The following is a 19,975-nucleotide window of genomic DNA, read 5'->3' as shown; positions in this document are numbered from 1 at the left end:
CTACCGGGTTTGCTCTCGTTCTGGGTGAATTGTGTTGATTAAGTGCCTCTAAGGCGTGGATTAGCAAGTGGCGTGTCGAGAGACGGACACGTGTTAGCCCTCGTCTTAAAGGATTAATCAATAATTTCACCTAAACCGAGGGTAAATTGGGCGGTTCTCACACTCGGCGTCCCGTACGCCTGGCCCGTCGCGCGGACGGGCGTCGTCGCCACCATCGCCGGCCCCGCCGCCGCGGCCTCGGGACCCGTGTTCGCGCTCCGCGCCGACATGGACGCGCTCCCCATCCAGGTGCGCGCGCCCTCGCCCTCGTGATTGTCCAAAGCTCCTGATCCATACATGTTTGCGATGGTTCGATCGAATTCGAAACTGCATTTTTGCGGTTTAAAATTTGCAACAAGTTGCTTTATTTCAAAAAGAAAAATTTGCAACAAGACAGTACTGTGGAGATAAAAAAAATTGTCTTATTTCCTTGAAACAAAGAAGTTGCAACTAGCGAGTATATTTGTTTGCTCCTACGTCGTACATGCTAATATGCCATACTTGTCATTTGTCAATGTCATCTCCACTGTTCTATGGTCCAAAAAAAATGATCCTTGTGCTATCCGTCAAGTAAGCTTGACAGTGACCACCAACTTACACAAACCATCCATTGTTAATTGCTTCGCTTGTCGCGTCATTGAATTATGATTGAGGAGCTTCAAATCCCCGGATGATACACTGAAGCTTCAGTAGCACTAGACAGAAAAAAAAAAACAATGGACAACGGCTCACAAAAAAAGCAACAAAAAAGTAATACTGGGCTGGAGACAGAGAGAACAAACAGACTGTTGACGCAGAATCACACCAACACACTCGAATGCGCTAGAACGTGCGGACGATTGTCAAAACGATCAACACCTGCGAAACCTTGGACAGACCGGTCTGACCGGTCTCGCCGATCGGTCTGACCGGTGCAAGCAAGGCGTCGCCGGAAACCTAGAACAGCGAGCTCAGGAGGGACTCCGTCGGAGCTCGTGAACGTAGGGTTGCTCTGAGGTCGGCAGGCCACTCAGAATGTCTTCAAACGCCGTCGAGACGAAGGAAGAAAGTAATCTAGGGTTAGAAAAAACTAGGGTTTGAGAGATAAAAAGTAATGCGATTTTTGTATTGATTTGATTGGGAATATCCCTCAATCGACCTTAGCCTTTATATTTATAGGCCGGGGAAGACGTACCCCTTCACGAGTAGTATTACATGAGGACTCTTTACAAAAAACCTAATTCTACTCGAACTGTACAGACCAGACCGGTCTCATCGGTCGACCCAACCGGTCAGACCAGTCGGCCTCGGCAGGTGCTAAATTTGACTGTCAACATATGCCCCTCTGCTTTTTAGTGAATTTACAAGCTAAAAAGCAAAACAGAAGTATTCTATACAATACTAGGGCCTAAAAAATACTGCTAATGACGATTCTCATAAACCGGCCATCTTTCTTTATGCATCTTGCCACACGCTTGGGTAGAATTTCTTCAAGTACTTTCCATTTATAGCTCTAGGTAGTCGATCTCCTTGTAGTGTCTCCATCATGTAGGAATTCCCGAAGATAACTTTAACAACTCTATATGGACCCTACCAACTTGGCGACCACTTACCAAACTTATTGCTTTTCATCCCAAGAGGTAATATTGTCTTCCAAACTAAATCCCCAACCTGAAAAGATTTATTTTTTACCTTCTTGTTGTAAGTTCTAGCAACCCGAAACTTGTCCTTTTCAATCTCCTTTAAAGCCTTCATACGCTTGTCGGTCACCTCATCAATATTATCCATCATTGAATTATAATAATCAACAACAGAAAGATCATTTTGCGTAGCCAATCTATAAGCGTCCAGATTTACCTCAATGGGTAAAACGGCCTCTTGCCCATACACAAGCTCAAAAGGAGTAACATTGGTAGCACTATGACGAGATATACGATGAGCCCACAATGCTTCGGATAACACTTCATGTCACCTCTTAGGATTCTCTTCTATTTTCTTCTTAATAAGCTTGATCAAAATCTTGTTGCTTGACTCGGACTGTCCATTGGCCTGAGCATAATATGGAGATGAATTGAGCAACTTGATCTTGTAAGATTCGATAAATGTGAGCACCTCTTTTGATATAAATGAAGAGCCTTGATCCGTAGTCAAAGTTTGAGGAATACCGAATCTATGAATAATATGCTCAGTTATAAACTCAACCACCTCTCTATGTGTCATATTCTTCAAAGGAACCGCTCGGTCCACTTAGTAAAATAATCCGTAGCAACCAACACGAAGCGATGCCCCTTTGAAGATGGAGGATTAATTTGTCCAATAAAATCCAACCCCCAACCTCGAAATGGCCATGATTTAATGATAGGATGCAACGATGCAGCAGGTACCAATTGCAAATCTCCAAACCGTTGACATTCTTCACATCCCTTATAATACTTGAAACAATCCGAAATCATGGAAGGCCAATAGAAACCGGCTCTCCTAAGCAACCACTTCATTTTAGGAGCCGATTGATGAGTACCACAGATGCCTTCATGAACTTCTCCCATAACAACTTTGGCCTGATCCGAGTCCAAACACTTGAGAAGCAAATCTTTGGCGGTTCGACGATAAAGCTCATCATCAGTTAAAATATACTTGAACGCTGCACGTCGAATATTTCTCTCTGCACCACGACCAGGATCTTTAAGATAAGAGATTATAGGAACTCTCCAACCCTAATCTTTGGCTTTTTTCACAGCCGAATCAGTGTTTTTTGCTATCTGATCGGTTAGACCGGTCGGGGCGGTTTGACCGGTTCGTCCAGAAACAGCAACTCGGCTATCATCTGCATCGGTTTTCTAATGTTAAAATTTTCTTTTCTAACATTATAACCAGATGCTTGCTGAGCCAGAGCATTAGCCTGTCCATTTTCTTCTCTTGGCAAATGTCTTATAACGAATTCATCAAAAGAAGAAATAATTTCGAGGCACTTATCAAGATATGCATTTAATGAACCATTATAACATTGACATACCTTGGATAATTGCTGCACAATTAGAAGCGAATCAGCAAAAACTTCAGCATGCTTCACGCCCATAGATTGTAAAATTTCCAAGCCAAATAATAATGCTTCATACTCAACTTGGTTATTTGTGCAATATTCTTCTAATCGGTTTGAGAACCCAAAAACAACACCACTTGGAGATATAAGGACAGCACCAATCCCTCTCCCATCATCACAAACCGATCCATCAAAATAAATCTTCCATCATGTGCAAAAAATATAGCCGATTTATAAATCATGCTCATTATTAATCCGATGCTCAACAATGAAATCCGCTACAATTTGGCCTTTCATAGATTTCAAAAGTTCACATGCCAAATCATATTCTATCAAAGTATATGCCCACTTGCCGATTCTACCACTCAAAATCGGCTTTTGCAACATATGTTTTATCACATCAATTTGACATACTACTATGCATGTACTAGATATTAGATAGTGTCGCAATTTAGTACAAGCATGATATAAAGACAAGCACAACTTTTCAATAAAAGTATATATTGTTTCCGCATCAATAAGTCGTCGGCCTATGTAAGTAACAACATACTCCTTTTCTTCGGTCTCTTGAGTCAAAACAGCTCCAATAACTTTATCTTCGGCCGCTATATAAAGTTTAAAAGGAACACCTCTCCTAGGTGCTTTAAGAACCGGCGGCGAAGACAAATAATATTTAATTTTCTCAAATTCCTCTTGTGTTTTGCCCCTCAAGTAAATTCGGCTTCATTCTTTAACCGAAGAATAGTAGTAAAAGCATCAATCTTTCCGGACAAATTAGAAATAAATCTTCTCAAATAATTCACCTTACCCAGAAACTTTTGCAAGTCTTTCTTGCAAGTAGGAGCCTCAACTTTCCTCATAGCTTCAATTCTTTTAGGATCAATCTCTATGCCCTTCTCATGAATGATGAAACGAAGAAATTTTCCCACCGATACTCCAAAAGCACATTTGAGTGGATTCATCTTCAAACCATACTGACTCATCCTTTCAAGAGCAAGCCTTAAATAGGCTAAATGACAATCCAAACTGGCCGATTTAATAACAATATCATTAATATACACTTCCAAGATAACACCAAACAAATCATGGAAGATTAAATTCATAGCCCTCTGATAAGTTGCACCGGTGTTCTTCAAGCCAAAAGTCATAACCACCCACTCAAACAAACCAACAAATCCGGGACACACAAAGGCCGTTTTAGACGTATCTTCCTCGGACATGAATATTTAATTATAACCCGTGTTACCATCAAGAAAGCTAATAACACGATGTCCCGATGCTTCATTAATTAGCATATCGGCTATAGGCATAGGATATTCATCCTTGGGAGTAGCTTTATTGAGATCTCTAAAATCAATGCAAACACGAATCTTGCCCGAATCTTTCTTTTCAACGGGCACAATATTAGAGATCCAATTCGCATAACGACAAGACCGAATAAAATCAGCATCTAATAATCGATTAATCTCCTCTTTAATTCGGTCATAAATACTAGGATTAAAACGTCTAGCCGGTTGTTTATAAGGTTTAAAACCGGCTTTGATTGGTAAGCGATGTTCAACAAGATCACGACTCAATCCCGTCATTTCAGAATACTCCCAAGCAAAACAATCGATATATTTTTTTAATAACTTTATCAAATCGGCTTTAAACTCAACCAATAAATTCTTGTTTACAAAAGTCGGCATAGGAATAGTACCATCACCTAGATCTACCTTTTCTAAAGGATCAGCCGATGTAAAACCTTGGCCCAGCTTGTCCATGTCTTCTGATTCTTTAATAGTTTCGCACATATCGTTCTTACGCGCCCGATAGTGCTCAATGTGTTGCTGGAGCCACTCTATGTTGGACCGGTCTGACCGGTCGGCTCTGATGGCCGATCCGAAGAGGACTGGTCTGACCGGTCGTAGGACCCGGTCTGACCGGTTGCACCTGAGTCACCTGCTGGACTCATCTTTACAGCATTAAGTGATTTAGCCGATTTTCCATCGGCTTTAGAGTTGCAGGAACGAAACCCTCCTTGGTGCAACTGATAAGCTCATAATCGGACAGATCCAAACCCGATAAGCACTTGACGTTGTCATTGGCACCAATGGAATTGAAATCGGCGGTAGCTATGAAGGAAGAAGTGTCACCAGGCACTATCTGAACCTCATCACCGATCCACTGAATAAGAAATTCATGCAAGGTAGACGGAACACATTGAATGGCATGAATCCAATCACGCCCAAGTATTAAACTAAAGTTACCTTGCACTTCCGAGACGAAGAAGGCTGTGGCAAGCATCTTACTTCCAACGGTCAACTCCATGGACGCAACTCCCTTGGCACCAATGAGATCACCTCCACCTACACCGCTAACCATTATGTTGGTTTTGATTAGCTCCTCGTCCTTCCCGCCAAGCTTCTTATACAATGAGTAGGGCATAAGATTTACAATAGCTCCACCATCCACTAACATGCGAGAAATATAAGGCTTGTACTTCACAAACCGGGGGAGCTCCTACACAATTCTAATGAGCAAAAGCACAAAGCCAAACCTAAGCTCACTAGATGCTCAAGGACAAGGATACACAATCCAAATCTAAGAGCTCAACTTGCTTAGCTACACAATCTAAGCAAGAGCAACTAATTAAGCTACACAAGCTAACTAGTTACATTAGGATCTCTACTTCTAGCTACACAAGCAAGAAGATGATTAGCAAGCTACACAAGTTAACTAATCACTAGAGAGCAACTACACAAACACAAGCTATAGATGAATGTAAATATAAGGCTTGTGATTTGGAGAATGCAAACCACCGAGAAGAGTAGACAAGATTGACACGGTGATTTTTATCCCGAGGTTCACTTGGTTGCCACCAAGCTAATCCCCGTTGAGACAAGCTCCAAGGTTGCCGCCGATCCTCTTGCTAGTGGTGACTCTCAAGTCACACTCTCCCACGTGGAGTGCTCACACCGAGCTCTAGCACATGATCCGGCCGGACCACTTGTTGCTCTTCACGTCTCGCTCAACTAGAGTTGCTCTTCGCGGCTCCCGCGGGGTGAGCACAATACCCCTCACAATGTCTTCTCCAGAGCACCGCACAATCTTCTTGCGGGCTTCAACGGAGCCTCTTGCTACCAAGCCGTCTAGGAGGTGGCAACCTCCAAGAGTAACAAGCACACCGGCTTGCAACATGATCACCTAGTGCCACTCGATGCAATCACTCAAAGCAATCGCACTAGAATCGCTCTCTCACTCGATCGGATGATTACTATCAAGTTAGAGTGAGTAGAGGGCTCTCAAGCACTCTCACACATGGACACCAAGTCCTCAAGGTGCTCAGCACACTCAAATGACCGGCCACACCCTCTATTTATAGAGGGTGGCCCCAAACTAGCCGTTACACTCAAATTCTGTGAAAACTGAGTTTTCGCGGACTGTCCGCCTCACAGAGACCGGACCATCCGTCATTCAAAACCAATGGCTAGAACTGCAATTATTATGTGTCAGAGTCGACCGTTAGAGCCCCGGGTGGACTGTCCGCGCCCCTGGGGCGGATCGTCTGCGGTTCAAAACTTCGAACCAACCGATTTGCAAACGTCTCTGACTAAATCTGGAAGTGACCTGCGGACTGTCCGCTCCCCAGGGGCGGAACGTCCGCCGTTCAAAAGGTCAGCACACACAGAAACCGCAGTGTTTCTGTCCCAGAATTTTCAGTAGGTGGCGGACCGTCCGCCCCCAAGGACCGGACGGTCCGCAGTTCATTTTGGACACCCAAGACAGAACTACCAAGTTTCTGCGCCCGTTTCAGTTTTTAAAGGCGGACCGTCCGCCCCCATGGACCGAACGGTCCGCAGTTCATTTTGGACCACCAAAAGAGCCAAAAACGGTTTTGTTCGAGCTCATCCGAGATAACGGCGGTCCGTCCGCCCCCCAGGAGCGGACCGTCCGCAGGTATATTTCCAGCAGAAAAGTACCTCGGTAAAATGTCCATAACTCTTAGCTCCGATGTCCAAATTTGGTGATCTTGGACTCTATGGAAAACTTATTCAGAGGGCTACACAACCCAACTGAATATTTGATCCAAAACACAATGGATCAAAGCAGTATTTCACTCCAAGAGCCAACCTAATCTCCGAAGAACACCGAAAAGCCTTTCTTACTTCCCCAAGTTGATAAACATCAACTCCAACTCTTTTTCCTTTGCAAATGTGCCAACAACACCACGTGAACAACACATGTGCATGTGTGTTAGCATTTCACAAACGTTTTCAAAGGATTTTCACTTGATCTCACCACGCCACTCGATCCTAGCAACATCGCAATGTTAGATCGCTCAAGTGGCACTAGATGACCGATATGCAAACAAGTTTGCCCCTCTTGATAGTACGGCCATCTATCCTAAATCCGGTCATGCACTTCTCTACACAACCTTTGACCGGTGAAATAAAATGCCCTACAAGTCATACCTTTGCCTTGCGCATTCCATTTCATCTTTCCAAATATTTATGCCACACAAGTACCAAACTCCATCAAGTCTTTTGATCATCATCATGAGTCAACACTTGGCTTGATCTTTCTTGAATGATATGATCCACTCCATATTATCACATGACGTCTTTGGTCCATCGATCTTGACCTTGCTCGCTCTTCACCGTTGCATCGGTCCATCGGCGCCAAATCTTGCCCAAGCTTCACCGCCTCGCGGTCCCTTGCTTCAAAGCCTTGACTTGCCCTTCTCCATTGCAACCGGTCCATCAAGCCAAGCCTTGTCTTGATCTTCTCCACTTTGGTCACATAACTCCATGTCATGTATCATATGCAATGAGCTACTCGATCACACTATATGAGCGTAGCATCAACCCTTAGTCATTTCTCCTCCATGGCACATGTTGCTCATACTAGTGTCTTTGTGTGGACTAATTTCCTGTGTATCTCAATATAAACACTTATTAGTCTAGCTAAGTTGTCACTCAATTACCAAAACCAAACAAGGGCCTTTCAATCTCCCCCTTTTTGGTAATTGATGACAACTCTACAAAGATATGGAAATTAAGCATATTCCAAGCTAGCACTCCACACACGTGTAAAAAGCTAACTTGGTTTGGATTTTATGTTTCTTATCCACCATTAAGACTACTTGTAAAAGATTGGATAAGCACCATAAAAATCCGACTTGGTAGTGATAACTCCCCCTACATGTGTGCTCAAGAGATTTGGTTTTAAACTCACACACATGAATAAATATGAAATTTGTGGGATTGTTGTCACTACTAAGTGATGCTAAGGTATATAGGATAAACCTTTGAAGCGTGATACCAATTTGAGTTGCATCCTTGAAGTTCATTCCTTAGCATCAATAAGTAACTAGACATTCATCAAAAAACTCAAGATACCTCATGAGATCAACAATATTAGTAAGGCTCTTGATTCACTTGTAAAAAAAATATCTAGCTACAATCTATGCATGCTAGTTATCAAATCATCAATCAAGTTCTATGATTAGCATACATCACACACAAGCACTGCATATATAAATTTTAAAACTTATGCAAATGCAAGCAAGCACATGAATATGCACATATCAAATTCAAACAACTAAGTTCATGAGCTTGCTCCCCCTACTTGTGTGCTCCTCTTGTCCAAGAGTATTGATCCTCCTCAATATTGCTCCTCTTGATCCATGTCCATGATCGCACTCTCATCTCATCTCCCCCTTTGTCATCCAAGGATAATTCATATCTTTGTTCATTTCTCTCCCCCTTTGTCATCAATGACCATAAAAGGGCCGAAACCACATGAAATTTGCCATGTGAAGATCAATGGCTACCACTTGAAGTTGTACCTCATGTACTTGTAGGGTTACCACTTGAATACCCCTTGTAGGCAATCATATGAAGCGCTTGTGGTTTGATACAAAGAGTTGGACTTGGGTAGATGGTTGAGTCTTGAATCTTCATTTTTGATGGACACTTTTAAGTTGATTGGAATTGACACCACTTGAATACCAACATGTGGAAGCATGGAGACCACCTTGAAATGCCACATGTAGGATACTAGTAGGATTCTTGATCTTGATACTTTGTAGTGGGGCTCCTCCCCCTATGTCAAAGTGTTTGTCAATTTACTTGAATCTTGAGCTCTTTTTGATAAGGGTAGCTTTCTTGATTTGAATTGATCACTTAAAGTTGAGGATCACTTGTGGAACCACCATTGTTGCACTAGATCTACTTTAATGAATACCACTTGTATGACCATGTATATCACTTGTAGAGATACAATGATATACCTTTTGTTGAATCTAGTATCACTTGTAAAATCATGATGGATCACTTTGTTGAATTTGACATTGATAATCAATTCTTGAACTAGTTTGTTTCCATGAGCTTCTTTCTCTTTGATTTGATGTAGACTACTTGCCCAAATAATTCAACTCGGTTTGAACCAATGACAAGCTTCTTCACACCTCATTCTAAGGGTTATCTTGACAATGTTGAGTTAAACACTTGAAAGCTCATTTTCTAGATCAACTATTTGGATTTACTAGCTCATAAACATGTTATATGTTACCACTAGATCATATCAAGCATAGAAGCAATAGTGGCATCATAAAACATTTAAAATTATTTTATTTTTCATGAATGATCACTATATATGACTATATGCACTAATCATGTCCTTAGCATAGTATAAATGCATTTGTCAAGCAATTTCACCTTGCTATGTTGGAGTAGAGGATAGTCATTAGATTCCAATTTAGCTCTCCAAATAGCATCATGAAGTCCAATTATAATAGCTTGGTGAAGACAACGAATACCAATATGAAAATCATTCTTCACCCATATGAAATGAATACCACTTATCATCAAATGCACTATCTTGTTGTGGTTGGCTTGCTTCATCTCTTTGATTTTTGCTTGCATGAGAGAATACAACTTGAATATCACTTGAATTTTCATGAATATCTCTTATGTTAGGTGTTGCTTGCTTTTCTTGATCAACCCATTTGATAGCTTCATTTAAGCATCTCCAATGACTCTAGATTACCACTTCCATGTTGGCCTTCCAAGCACCTTGCTTGTCTATCCCACTCTTGGGCGGCCCGGCCCCTCTCCAGGGAGAAGTGATCTCTCCAAGAACCATTCTTGACACTCACTTGAATGACTTTGATTGATTGATCAAACTATGGACTTGTCATGATGAAAAATCTTCACATCTTTCTTTAAGTCCTTTTCTTTATTCTTGATTTTGGTCTTGATCTTTCAATTGAGTGCCAAATGTGTGCCAAGTACGCACCATAATCAAATAGCCTTGTACCTAATACTAGTTATGCTTATAGCTCCTATCAAAACCAAACCTAGGTTCCTCAACCACTTGTAAAGATGATTCCAACTTGAGGACCTTTCAATTTAAGTGACTCAAGATCAATCCAATATTTGTCACTTTTCTGGCAGATTTTGTACCTCTCAAAGAATATATCAGATCTCTTAGAGTACAAGTTGAATTTCTATAAAATTTTGTGGAGATGTGTGACACTAAGTCATATAGCAGCCATAAAAATTTGAGCTTCCAAACATTTCTAGATTGCTACCAGATTTTGACAAAGCAGAGTTTGTTTCTGAGCAGATTCAACTTATCTCAGGCGGACCGTCCGCGGATACTTGGCGGACCGTCCGCGCTTGCATAGTGGACACATCATCGGTGCAACCGAAGCTTACCGGTGCATCTGGCGGACCGTCCGCAGTCCATGGGCGGACTGTCCGCGCTACAATTTTCTGCTGATCAGAGCCTCTGGTGCAAAACTTCATGAATGGCGGACCGTCCGCCTCTTACCCGTGGACTGTCCGCGCTACCAAATTTCAGACAGCCCAGAATTTTGCCAACTTTCACAATTTCAACTTTGAATTTGGATCATTGCTCAAATAAAATTCCAAAAATCTCAAAACTACCATGAACACCATCAAAAAACTCATATGAGTGAGTAAGAACGAGAAATAAAAAAATAAATTGAGTAAAAACAAGGAAACTCATAAATAGCGCATAAATGCCTCAAAAAATCAGAATTTTGAACCAAGGGATGCACAAAATAACCAAATGTCATAAGAACTAGTTTTCAAGCCACATTTGAGAAGTAAATGACATTTAGCTCATTTATCAATTTGCAAAAAGATTGTTCATCCAAAAGCAAGGTTTAACACAAATAAGTTAGCAAGCCAACAAATATTTCCAATGAATTTCTCACAACTAGAAAAAGATACTTATATGTTGTAGCACTTGGACTTCATTGTTTTGACTTGGCATTGGGTTGTATATATGCAAAGAAAACTTCAATTCCTTGATTCAATCATAAGATCAAAAATATGAATTTTATTTGAATCAAGCCTCCAATGCCTTTTGTACCTATACACATTCATCCACGTTTTGATAGTACCCAAACTAGGTTGGGTCCTCTCAAGTTAGGAGCAAGATACTTTGGCAATGCCTTAGTATGAATAGCGGGATGTTTTGCAATAGTAACAAATGATGTACCATTACCATCCTTTCTAAGCATAATATTTGCATCAATTGAAATAGGCTTAGAATTGTTACCTAAGGGACATGAATAAGCCATGTGTCCCCTCTCCCGGCATAAGTAGCATCTTCTATTTTGTTGAGCCTTTTCTTCCTTACTCATTTGATGCTTCTCATTGTCTTGCTTCTCATTGTTTGCTTGAGCCTTCTTCTCAAGCTTGTTTGGGCAACCCGAAACTAGGTGACCCAATATTGCACAACTATGACACTTAATATGAGCATGTGGATTCTTCTCTTGGATCTTGTTCTTGCTCAACATCTTGCCATCTTGAATGTGAGTTGGATGCCTTGTTCTTCCCTTGCCACCCCTTCTTGTTCTCTTTTTCATCATCTTCAAGTCATCAACTTGATCATCATGGTTGATCTTGACTTGAGGTTGGGGTACCTTCTCTTGCTCAACTTGTGGCTTTGGTTGAGGTTCTTGTTGCTTCACCAATTGCTTGGTTGGGCACATTGAGGTGAGGTGACCCCAAGTGCGGCACTTGAAGCATTTGACATGTTTAAGCTTCTCTTCTTCCTTCTTCAACTTGAGATTTTCTTTGTTGGGGCAACCATTTGCAAAGTGTCCCATCTCATGGCATTGAAAGCACATGAAATGAGATAGCTTCATTTTTTCTTGCTTTTTCATTTTCCTATTATATTTATTCTTGCCCCATTTCTTGTCTTTGGCTTTGCTCTTGTTGGAACCAATGCCACTCATATCACCGAAATTTCTTTGATTATTTATTATGCTTTCAAGGGTGACTTTTGATTTTTTTTGTCCATCTCTCTATCTTGTTGCTCAAATACTTCACTTGACTTTGGAGCTTTTTGTTTTCTTCTACAAGGTTAGTCTCATATTGCATAGTAGAAGAAGAATAAGCATCTATATTTGAAGTACATGACATAGACAATAAATCATCACATGAGGTGGATACATGTTTCTTTCCTACATCACAAGGGTTAGCAATATTTTGCAATTGATCATTTGATCCATGTGATGAGCTCTCACTTGTTTTAATTACTTTACTAGAAAGCTTGTTAGTGAGTAAAGCATGGCCTAGTACCAAATTCTCATGAGCAACACTAAGCTCCTCATGAGTCAATTTTAGCTTCTCATGTAAACAACTTATGACATAAAGTAGATGCTTTTGTTGTTCACATGTGTCTTTGAGAAAAGAGTGTTCTTTTTCAAATTTGATTGTTTTGGCTAACACTTCCTCAAATAATTTGGTCAAGCTAACATATCTACTTAAGAGCTCATCATATGAATTAAGATCAATCGTATTACAATTTGATACCTTTATGTCACCTTGTGACATGAAGCAATGTGGTGATGGAGATGAGTTTGATGTAGCAATATCATCCGTGCATGAGCCAACTTGATCATCAAGTGTGCTTGGAGTAGAATCATAATTTGCAACACTTGAATCATCATTATCAACCATGTCAAGTGAACTTGTTGTAGATTGATTATCATCATCATCACTTGACCATGATGTGGAGCAATCTTCCACAACCACCATGTCATGGATGTGCTCATCATCCTCATGCACTTCCTCCTTGGTCTTATAATCATTATGATCATCGGAGGGCGCCCCATATTTCTCATTTAGATAACTCCAAATCTCATGGGTGGTTTTCTTGTCCATGATCTCACCAAGAATACAATTATGCAAAGATCTAAATAAGATGTTAGTAACTTGGATGTCTAGATCTAGGCATTTCTCTTGTGTTGGAGTTAGATTTTCTTCATCTAACACATGAGAAAAACCTACATCCACCATCCACCACATTTGAGAGCAAATAAATTTAAAATTGCATATCATCCAATTTTTCCACCGTGCAAAGTGTGTGTCATCAAAAATATATGGACACTCAACATCTAGCCCATAAGTCGCCATCCTCTCGGGTCGGTAAGGACCACAAATGAGATACCTCGGCTCTGATACCACTTGTAGGGTCGAGATGGCGGACTAGAGGGGGGTGAATAGTCCTTTCTAAAACTAATTGCGCCGGCTAACCGAAACTTATGCGGAATTGAAACTATTCGCTTAGCCAAGACTTCACCCCTTTAACTATGACTCTAAGGTACCTCCAAAAAGATCCTACACAAAGCAAATAGAGTGCCAAGCTAGTAAGAGCTCTCCTAACAATTCTAATGCCAAGTCATACAAGCCTAAGCACTAGTACTTCACAAACCGGGGGAGCTCCTATACAATTCTAATGAGCAAAAGCACAAAACCAAACCTAAGCTCACTAGATGCTCAAGGACAAGGATACACAATCCAAATCCAAGAGCTCAACTTGCTTAGCTACACAATCTAAGCAAGAGCAACTAATTAAGCTACACAAGCTAACTAGTTACATTAGGATCTCTACTTCTAGCTACACAAGCAAGAAGATGATTAGCAAGCTACACAAGCTAACTAATCACTAGAGAGCAACTACACAAACACAAGCTATAGATGAATGTAAATATAAGGCTTGTGATTTGGAGAATGCAAACCACCGAGAAGAGTAGACAAGATTGACACGGTGATTTTTATCCCGAGATTCACTTGGTTGCCACCAAGCTAATCCCCGTTGAGACAAGCTCCAAGGTTGCCGCCGATCCTCTTGCTAGTGGTGACTCTCAAGTCACACTCTCCCACGTGGAGTGCTCACACCGAGCTCTAGCACATGATCCGGCCGGACCACTTGTTGCTCTTCACGTCTCGCTCAACTAGAGTTGCTCTTCGCGGCTCCCGCGGGGTGAGCACAATACCCCTCACAATCTCTTCTCCAGAGCACCGCACAATATTCTTGCGGGCTTCAACGGAGCCTCTTGCCACCAAGCCATCTAGGAGGTGGCAACCTCCAAGAGTAACAAGCACACCGGCTTGCAACATGATCACCTAGTGCCACTCGATGCAATCACTCAAAGCAATCGCACTAGAATCGCTCTCTCACTCGATCGGATGATTCCTATCAAGTTAGAGTGAGTAGAGGGCTCTCAAGCACTCTCACACATGGACACCAAGTCCTCAAGATGCTCAGCACACTCAAATGGGTATGCGTCAATCCCTCGAGACACCAATGGGGTTGATGGTCTTTGTCCGCTACCTTACTGCCACCAGCCTCATGATTGTTAGCAGTAAAAGGTTTCTGGACAGGAGAAGAAGAAGAAGTAGCCAATTTATCAATCACCATCGGCTCTTTACCCTTATCTTGCACAACCACTTTAATGTTGCCGATCTGAACAATAGTATCGGCTTTAGCCTTCTCGGGAGTAGCTTCTGATTGCACCTCTAACTTCTTTTCCTTCACGCGATATTCAACCTGCGGAGGAACAAATAGCGCCGGTCTCCGCTGAGACCGGTCTGACCGGTCATAGGGGACCGGTATGACCGGTGGCGCCTGCTGAGCTGGACTAGATTGGTGTGCTCCCAATCGGTCGTGTACTGGCGTCCTTGATCTTTCCTCCCTCTGATATGGTGGTAGATATGGCATTGGAAAGCACTGGAGCCAAATCCCCTCATGTTCCCACACCGGATTAACTGCATCTGACGCCGGTGGGGATCAAGGCATAGTAGCATACACCTTCTGTGGACGAAACTGAGGATAATTACTCCTGCGCCTGATGAATTCCCTCCTTGGAGGCGAAGCATTGCCCCGACACGGTGGTGAATGAAGTCTCTTTTTTAATGACCGATCTTGTTGAACGGCCTTAGTATACTTGTTCAATAACTGCCCAAAGGTAGGTCCCTGATTTGTACGCCTACCCTGCAGTTTTGGCACATTTGTTATCCAAGTACCCTCTTCCGGACGTTTCGGCTTGAAAGTTCGGGGCTGCTCCCTAGGGTGGTCTGACCGGTCGTTGCACCCGGTCTGACCGGTTGATGCTACCAGTCTGACCGGTTGCGCCTGGACAGCAAGCTGACTGGAGGAACTTGCTTGCCCCATGGGCTTAGGAGCATTAACAAAAATCCTCAAAGTTGGCTTCCCATCAGGAGTCTTCTCAGCAATGACTTCTCGGGCCAGAATCTTATGATTTGCATTTATCGGCGTCGGATCTCCAATCACCACATTCTTTCCTTGAGCCCCTTCGGTTTGCTCCGGCCGAAGGAGAACCTTTGGATTATTTAGTTCCAAAGTATGGACAGAGAAGGGAGTCTTGTCTACTTGCATCTCAAAAAGCACCAATCGTCTTTCATCTACAGCTGATTGGATCTGTCGACGGAAAATATTATAATCATTAGTAGCATGTAAGAAAGAATTATGCCACTTATAATATGCATGCCTTTTTAGTTCTTCCGGCGACAGTATAGCATGAGACAAACGAATGTTTCCATGTTTAAGTAATTCATCAAAAATCCTATCGCACTTGGAAACATCAAAAGTAAATTTCATCTCATTTTGCCGATTCTTTTGAACCGGCTTAAGCGAAGGACACATAGAAGGTTTGTCCTTTGATGGCCAAACAAATTCAGCGGCGTACACTCCCATTTCCTCATCGTCCGAGCAGTCGGAATCATTCTCAACAACATGCGTATTAGACCGATGAGGCTTAAAGGAATCTTTAAAATTTTTATACTTAAATTCGACATCAACAGCTCGCATTTGCAAATCTTTTTCTTTCAAGTTTCTCTTTCAAATAAGAACGCAAGCCATTAAATGCCAAATCCGCCAAATCTTTTTCCGAAAGAGACGAATTGAAACAACGGTTTTTCAAAGCTTTAAACCTCTAGAAATAATCCAAAATCGATTCATCTCGGTTTTGTCTAACCGATGTTAAGTCTAGCAATCTAACTTCGGCTTCCCCACTAAAAAAGTGATCATGAAATTTGCACTCTAATTGATTCCAATTTAAAATCGATCCCGGCGCAAGCGAGGAAAACCAAGAGAAAGCGGTTCCGGTCAAAGATAAAGAAAATAAGCGAATGAGCAATCGTTAAGACCCGCTTCACCCAATTGCAAGACATATTGGCTAACATGCTCCCAAGTCGTACGCGAATCTTCACCATTAAATTTCACAAACTCGGGAACGCGTCAACCATCAGGATATGAAACGAAATCAAACTCTGGAGGATACGGCTTTTGATATAAACGCGACCCATCCATATCAATCCCAAGTTTAGATTTATGCACACCGGCCAAATCTTCTTTAAACCTATTGAAATCGGCCTGATAAGTACCGCTGGCCGATGCATGCGAAGAGGACGAAACACGTTGCGTGGTAGGACCGGTGTAAGTCATGTTTGTGTTAGGAATCGGCCCTCGGTGAGGTTCAGATCCCTGCTGTGATGTAGTATGAGGCCCGGCATGCATCACTATCTCATTGGTTCGGCTAGGGACAGCCGAACCGGGAATAGAAGCGTGCGGTGCAGAGGGCACTGGACACTGTCCCGTTGGACCGGTCTGACCGGTCGTGTAACCGGTCTGACCGCCCGCACCGGTCTGACCGGTCGAGGAGACCGGTGACGCGTGGACAGTAGATGTCAACGGTGTTTGCCCTAGGAACGAGTTCGGCGACATCCCAAAGAATTGACCCTGGGTAGCAGATGTGCTAGCCGAATCCGTTTCTAGAATATAAGTGCCATCCTCAACACTTTTGCCCTTTTTAAGTGCCTCAATCTGATCATTGAGCCCAGCAAAACTCTCTCTTGCAGCTACTTGCGCGGCAGATATTTTCAAATCTACCATAATAGAGAATTGCTTGACTAATTCAGAGGAATCATTAGGAAGTACCTCGACCTTGTCTTGGTTCAGCTTGAATGATGGCATCACGAACTCCCCGACCCTCTTGAATAGGCCTCCTCGCTCCTTCTTGAATCCTTGAAGGAACTGCTCTTTCAGGTGCTCTTCAGCGATGAGGTAGGCCCTGCGCTCGTCTTCAGTGAATTCCTCCATGGTCGCCTTGATGACATTGCCGTTGTGAATTTCACCATGAGTACCCATCTTTCCGGAGAAGTTAGATTAGATCGGTTTTAAAAACCAGATTAATCTGTTCCCCAGCGGAGTCGCCAAAAAGTATGTTGACACAGAATCGCACCAACACACTCAAATGTGCTAGAACGCGCGGACGATTGTCAAAACGATCAACACCCGCGAAACCTTGGGCTGACCGGTCTGACCGGTCTCGCCGACCGGTCTGACCGGTGCAAGCAAGGCGTCGCCGGAAACCTAGAACAGCGAGCTCAGGAGGGACCCCGTCGGAGCTCGTGAACGTAGGGTTGCCCTGAGGTCGGCAGGCCACTTAGAACGTCTTCAAACGCCGTCGAGACGAAGGAAGAAAGCAATCTAGGGTTGGAAAAAACTAGGGTTTGAGAGATAAAAAGTAATGCGATTTTTGTATTGATTCGATTGGGAATATCCCTCAATCGGCCTTAGCCTTTATATTTATAAGCCGGGGAAGACGTACCCCTTCATGAGTAGGATTACATGAGGACTCTTTACAAAAAAACCTAATTCTACTAGGACTGTACAGACCAGACCGGTCGGCCTCGGCAGGTGTCAAATTTGACTGTCAACACAGACCAAGGTGCTGCATGTTTCTGACTTCCCGTTTGCAATGTGCTTCATTGGCAGGAAATGGTAGAATGGGAGTTCAAGAGCAAGGAAGATGGGAAGATGCACGCTTGTGGGCATGATGTTCATGTGGCAATGCTACTTGGAGCTGCTAGACTGCTTCAGTCTTGCAAGAACGATCTGAAGGTACCCTTGGACCACTCTTCCTCTTCCTTCAGGCTGGCCTTTGTCAGAAAAATTAGAATTCAATACTGCAGTTCCCAAACTCAATTGCTCGAATTGCAAGATAATTCAACTACATCAAACTGACGTACTAAATTTCATATGTTCAAATTTGACTATCAATTGACGAGAATTCCATTCCTTTAGATGGTCCCAACAATGGAGCATTCTTTCCTGGCAAATTTATGAGCAATGATGCTTTTTCCAAACGGCATGATTGAAAACAAAATAAATTATATGCTCAATGATTTTGATGCGGTAGCATCAAAATGCTTGCAATACATAAATTTGCAGCAGGTTTACGTGTTGTGATATGAACAGTTATTTGCCGTCTAAAAAGATACAGAGATCAACAAATAATTGCAGTAAATCATCATTTACTACCAGGTTCAAAAAATTACCCTTGTCAACATCATCCCCAGGGCACAGTAAAGCTTGTCTTCCAGCCGGCCGAGGAGGGCCACGCCGGCGCGTACCATGTGCTCAAGGAAGGCGTCCTGGACGATGTGCAATCCATCTTCGGCATGCACGTCGCGACATCCCTGCCGGTGGGCACCGTCGGCTCCAGGCCAGGGCCGTTCCTCGCCGGAGCAGCCAGGTTCTCGGCGACCATCACCGGGAAAGGCGGGCACGCGGCGGGGCCCCAGCTCGTCGTCGACCCCATCGTCGCGGCTTCCTCCGCCGTGCTCAGCCTTCAGCAGCTCGTCGCTCGCGAGACCGATCCGCTTCAGGGCGCTGTTCGTTCAGAATGAACTTTCAGATCCAGTGTAAATGTAGGTGATCTGATAACAATGCCTTTGTAATGGAGGGTCGATCTTGCTTGCAGGTGGTCTCGGTGACCTTCATCAAAGGAGGCGAGGCTTTCAATGTCATTCCGGAATCCGTGACCCTGGGTGGCACGTTCAGGAGCATGACGAGCGAAGGCCTCTCCTACCTCAAGAGGAGGATCAGAGAGGTGATCGAAGCGCAGGCCGCCGTGGGCCGCTGCACGGCGGCCCTCGACTTCATGGAGGAGGAGCTCCGGCCGTACCCGGCCACCGTCAACGACGAAGCCATGTACGCCCACGCCAAGGCGGTGGCCGAGAGCATGCTCGGCGAGGCCAACGTCAAGCTGCGGCCCCCGATCATGGCGGCGGAGGACTTCGGCTTCTACGCGGAGAGGATCCCGGCCGCCTTCTTCGGCATCGGCGTCAGAAACGAGAAGGCGGGGGAGATGCACCACGTGCACTCGCCGCACGTGGTGTTCGACGAGGGCGCGCTCCCCATCGGAGCCGCCTTCCACGCCGCCGTGGCCATCGAGTACCTCAACAAAAAAGCCTCGCCATAGCCTGCCCTGGATGCACTGTGACCATTTCAAGCATCAAAGGAGCTTCCTGGAATCTTTTTTCGAGAAGAAAAAAAAACTGTGATCAGTATAAAAGGAATCTTTCTGATCTTCTTCTTTCTTTACGCTTAGGAAAGCTGAAGGTCTAGGTAACAATCGAGTAAATTTCGCTTCTATATCACTCGAATTTTGAACCAATAGAAAAATATCACGTAACAAGGGTGGTACAATTAAATTGGGTGAGCAAATCAATAGAAACATACAAAATTGATTGAAAATATATGCGGCAACAGTCGAAATTCATCCTAGTGTTGTTTAGGAATCCC

At 43.3% G+C, this 19,975-nt stretch overlaps 1 protein-coding gene across 1 annotated transcript; it reads left to right on the top strand.

The window, feature by feature from the left end:
* The first annotated feature begins 168 nt into the window (after window positions 1-168).
* On the top strand, window positions 169-19,759 carry LOC120691553 (IAA-amino acid hydrolase ILR1-like 3). Its single transcript, XM_039974646.1, has 4 exons — window positions 169-288; window positions 18,164-18,289; window positions 18,748-19,062; window positions 19,152-19,759. The coding sequence occupies exons 1-4, from the start codon at window positions 268-270 to the stop codon at window positions 19,650-19,652; spliced, it is 963 nt and encodes a 320-aa protein (XP_039830580.1). The 5' UTR covers window positions 169-267; the 3' UTR covers window positions 19,653-19,759.
* Window positions 19,760-19,975: the final 216 nt, after the last annotated feature.

This window comes from Panicum virgatum, chromosome 9N (genome assembly GCF_016808335.1).
Source record: "Panicum virgatum strain AP13 chromosome 9N, P.virgatum_v5, whole genome shotgun sequence".
Classification (NCBI taxonomy): domain Eukaryota; kingdom Viridiplantae; phylum Streptophyta; class Magnoliopsida; order Poales; family Poaceae; genus Panicum; species Panicum virgatum.
This window is presented reverse-complemented; position numbering and strand designations above follow the sequence as displayed.